Consider the following 4769-nt stretch of genomic DNA (forward strand, 5'->3'; position numbering starts at 1 on the left):
AATTTCTATTAATTTTAAGATTTGCTAATTAATTAGTATATAATTTTTTTTAAAAATTACATATAAAAAAAAATTTAATAATGAATACATATAAATAAATATAGTTAAGGTGTAATGCACGTAAAACAATACTAGTAACGTTAAATATACCACATTAATATAGAGAATATATCTTTAAAATCATCTTATGAGAAATTTAATTTTAATATACATTAATTATCTGAAAATATCTGACTATAAATACATAAAAAATTCATTATTTTTTTACAAAAACATGGTACTTAACTTGATACAAATTCTTTTATTTTTAACGTGAATCATTTGTCTTCAATCAAATTAAAATGATAAACTTAATAAAACTCAAATAAAAATAAATTTCACTCTAATTATTTGTAAAACAAATAAATAATAAAATGCAAGTCGTATTAAAAGATTAAACAAGAATCCAAGAAAACAAAGAATGGGGAATTAGTGCAGAGTCCAACTCTAATCCCCCTTCAACCATTCATGGTGGCCTGACTTTAGCATATTTTGGTAAAAGAGCCCTTAAGTTAAACCTCTAAAAGAAACGCCCACCTTTGGTCAAAGAAGCTGCAATCATCAATCACAAATCTCACCATTAGAAAAACTCTTTAGAAAAGAAAAGCACCACTAACCCATAAGTAAATAAATAATAAATAATAAAAAAGAAATGCAGAAATCAAACAGAAATTGTCAACCATTCTCTTCTGAGGCTTTTCTTTAACATTGTTTCTGCTAAATTTCTTCCACACAAAATTCATATTATCAAAGTTAATGCTTCTCTCCCTTCTTTTTCTGATCGTCTCCTTTCCCTTTAGACCATTCGCATGCAAGCTTTGATTTTCTAATCCATCTAGAAAATCGCTCCTCTCTTCTCTGTCTCTCTGTCCAAAATCCAGCATGGTTCTGATTTTCTTGTAAAAATAATGATTTATTAGGGTTTTTGATCTGGGTTTGGTTCACTATGAAGGGTTGTTCAATTCATAGTCGAAAGATTGCTGCTTTACTCGGAGTATCAACTGGTATTATATGGGTTTGTTTAGTTTCTTCTGTAATTGGTGAAGACGATGTGAAGTGCGTGCAAGGTGTTAAGACTTCGCTTAGCGACCCCCAAGGGAAGCTCAGCTCCTGGAACTTCGCCAACTCATCATCTGGATTCCTCTGCAACTTTGTCGGTGTTTCTTGTTGGAATGATCAAGAAAACAGGATTATCAGCCTCCAATTACGCGACATGAAGCTGTCTGGACAATTCCCTGAGTCCTTAAAGAATTGTAAGAGCCTGCAAACTTTGGATCTTTCATCTAATTCTCTATCTGGTCCGATTCCTACTCAGATATGTACCTGGCTGCCTTATTTAGTTACTCTTGATCTATCCAATAATGAAATTTCAGGGCCGATACCTCCTGATCTTGTGAACTGTGCTTATTTGAATAATTTGATACTTTCAAATAATCGTCTTTCTGGCCCAATACCTTATGTGTTCTCTAGTTTGGCTAGGCTAAAGAAGTTTTCTGTGGCAAATAATGATCTTACTGGTACAATTCCATCCTTCTTTAGTAATTTTGATTCTGGGGATTTTTCTGGGAATGATGGACTTTGTGGGAAGCCTTTAGGATCCAAGTGTGGTGGCTTAAGCAAGAAGAATCTTGCTATTATAATTGCTGCTGGGATCTTTGGTGCTGCAGCATCTTTGTTGTTGGGATTTGGGGTGTGGTGGTGGTATCATTTGAAGTATTCTAGGAGGAGAAAGACAGGTTATGGCATTGGGAGAGGTGATGATACTAGTTTGGCTGACAGGTTGAGGGCTTATAAGCTTGTTCAGGTTTCATTGTTTCAAAAGCCTCTTGTTAAGGTTAAATTGGCTGATTTAATGGTAGCTACTAACAATTTTAGTCCTCGGAATATCATAATTTCGACCGGTACAGGGACTACCTATAAGGCAGTTCTTCCTGATGGTTCTGCACTTGCAATCAAGCGTCTTAATACTTGTAAGCTTGGTGAGAAGCAATTTCGCTTGGAGATGAATCGATTGGGACAGCTTAGACATCCAAATTTGACACCCCTTTTGGGTTTTTGTATTGTGGAGGACGAGAAACTTTTAGTTTACAAGCAAATGTCTAATGGGACTTTGTATGCTTTGCTTCATGGAAATGGTACCCTATTGGACTGGGCAACAAGATTCAGAATTGGTTTGGGTGCTGCTAGGGGTCTAGCTTGGCTTCATCATGGGTGCCAGCCTCCATTCTTGCACCAGAACATATGCTCCAACATGATTCTTGTTGATGAAGATTTTGATGCTAGGATCATGGATTTTGGACTGGCAAGGCTCATGAATTCCTCAGATTCTAATGAGAGCAGTTATGTTAATGGGGATTTAGGTGAATTCGGTTATGTGGCACCAGAGTACTCAAGCACTATGGTTGCTTCATTGAAAGGGGATGTGTATGGATTTGGAGTGGTGCTTCTAGAGCTTGTGACGGGGCAAAAGCCTCTTGATGTTAGTACTGCTGAAGAAGGATTCAAGGGTAACTTGGTGGATTGGGTGAATAACCTTGTAAGTTCTGGTAGAATGAAGGATGCAATTGATAAGACTCTTTGTGGGAAGGGACATGATGAGGAGATCTTGCAATTCCTGAAAATTGCTTTGAATTGTGTGGTTGCTCGGCCCAAGGACAGATGGTCCATGTACCGAGTTTACCAATCATTAAAGGCGTGTGGCGATGACCTTGGTTTCTCAGAGCAAGATGATGAATTTCCTTTGATTTTTGCCAAGCAAGACGATGAATGAACAAGTCTAACTTTGGAATTAAGATGGGAGAAGTCTGAGAAAACAGTGAACACTTTTTTCATATTGAATATGCACATTTTCTGGTCAGTTCTCAAATGCCTTGGACGTAAATGGTGTGATCTCCACTTAGCTTCCTTTTCCCATTTGTTATATATATAACTGTATGATAAAATAAAACATTTCCTTAGCTCATGTCATGAATTTCAAGAAATATCCATTGCTTTGCCTTTTTGTTCTATGACAAGCAACCCTTGTAGCTACCTGAAATTTGTAATATGCTGTGTCTGCAGACTTAGGAATTTGGTGTGAAGGATAATGGTTGAAGCTTGTAATACAATGAATCATCATTGTTACTAGAGGGATCATTAATCTGGTCATTTAGTGACATGAAGTTATTATCTTTGTTGACATTCCCATAATGACAAATATTTAGAGCCTTAATGGTGGATATATGCCCATCTGTAATAGAACGCAATGGAGCTATTTTTCACAGTTTGCATTCCCTACTCTCAAGAATTTTGCAAATCTTATATGTTATGCTCTTGTTAACTTACTTTCATTTTTTCTCATTCCTTTTCTTTTTGCCTTTTGGTGTTATGGTGGATCAAACTTATCATCTGTGCAGATTCAAGCACCCTTGACCTATCTCTCCTACTTATTTGATCCTTGCCCAAGATGACATTTAGTAATACCATTATTTTGCTGCCAACATGGTCTGCATGTATCCATTTGTGTTGTATCTGGTTGGAATAAGCAAATTCACATTGTGTTTGGATTAGAAATATGTCTAGTTTGGAATTAAGGCTTGGATTAGATGTGTGTGGAATTGATTTCATTTCCAAATAAATTCGATTAATAAAGTTCATTTGAAAATAAAATTCTGAGGCTTGGTGTTCTAATTGTTGATTATAGAATTATTTTCAAAAGTCAGTAAAAGTCAAAGAACAATGCATTACATAAGGTGGAAGAAGTTATTGCCAAAGCTGACAATTGATCTAGACCTACGTGATGCGTAAACAGTGTTTCTCTTATCACACTTTTGCCTAATTTTTAGCAGTTATAAATGGAGAAACACAGCCAATATCCAGAATCCAAGTAGAGAAAAACAACAGAGTAGCTATGCAAAATGGGAACAAAGGAATAAAAATGCAACAGAGATGTTGACATTGTGGCTCTAATTATTACCATTACATAAATTATATGTAGTAGATGAAGAAAAGTACTCATGAACAAGTAATAAAGTCAAAAAAAAAAAAAAAAAAGTGCAAGAGGTGGTAGTCCAATGTGATCCTTTTGTGAGTTGACCGATTAGGGAGCTTGGAACTTAGACCACTTTTGGTAAAAGGTTAGATTTGAATTACTGAACAATTCTGAATCTAAATGTTAAAATCTCATTCTGATTTGGCCAAACTAATTTTGCAACTTGCAAATTCTACATGCCAACCGACGTGGAATGGGATTATTTGGAAGCAAACTACTCTCTTCGATGACATGTTTCTTTCCTATATCATGTTACATTAAGCACTAATCATATTTATTTATTTAGGAGAAGTCATACTACCAATATCACGAAAGATCAGCTCAATAAATTATTAGGAGAATTGTGAAAACCATGAGTTTCCATATAGAGAGATACAACATAGTTACCATTCAATTCATAAAAAAATTATCTCTTGACATAATTTTTCATTCAATTTTTCTTTAATAGAGTAAATTTACTGCATAAAATAATAAGCACAAGCAGATTATAGGCCCGCTAAAAACATGGTGCAAAACGAATCCTGGATTACCACCAACCCAGCCCAAGACCAAGGTCACAACAACCAAGTTACAGAGAATGAAGCACATGACAACCTTGCATTGAACAATGTCAACCATAGTCGAGCCCCAAACTTTTTTCTTTCCAAGGGAGTAATTTCCATTTCCAAAAACTTGACCCTACAATAATGATAGGCTTATA

The 4769-nt window shown here is 35.4% G+C and overlaps 1 protein-coding gene across 1 annotated transcript; it reads left to right on the forward strand.

Annotated features, from left to right (window-relative positions):
- The first annotated feature begins 595 nt into the window (after nt 1-595).
- Nucleotides 596-3315, forward strand: LOC110639880 (inactive LRR receptor-like serine/threonine-protein kinase BIR2). Its single transcript, XM_021790994.2, has one exon. It carries the CDS (start codon nt 986-988, stop codon nt 2807-2809), a length of 1824 nt encoding a protein of 607 aa, XP_021646686.2. The 5' UTR covers nt 596-985; the 3' UTR covers nt 2810-3315.
- The last annotated feature ends 1454 nt before the right edge of the window (nt 3316-4769 follow it).

The sequence above is a fragment of the Hevea brasiliensis genome, chromosome 15 (genome assembly GCF_030052815.1).
Source record: "Hevea brasiliensis isolate MT/VB/25A 57/8 chromosome 15, ASM3005281v1, whole genome shotgun sequence".
In the NCBI taxonomy this organism is placed as follows: domain Eukaryota; kingdom Viridiplantae; phylum Streptophyta; class Magnoliopsida; order Malpighiales; family Euphorbiaceae; genus Hevea; species Hevea brasiliensis.

Coding starts and splice junctions, on each gene's coding strand:
- LOC110639880 (XM_021790994.2), top strand. CDS start 986: ATGAAGGGTTGTTCAATTCATAGTCGAAAGATTGCTGCTTTACTCGGA.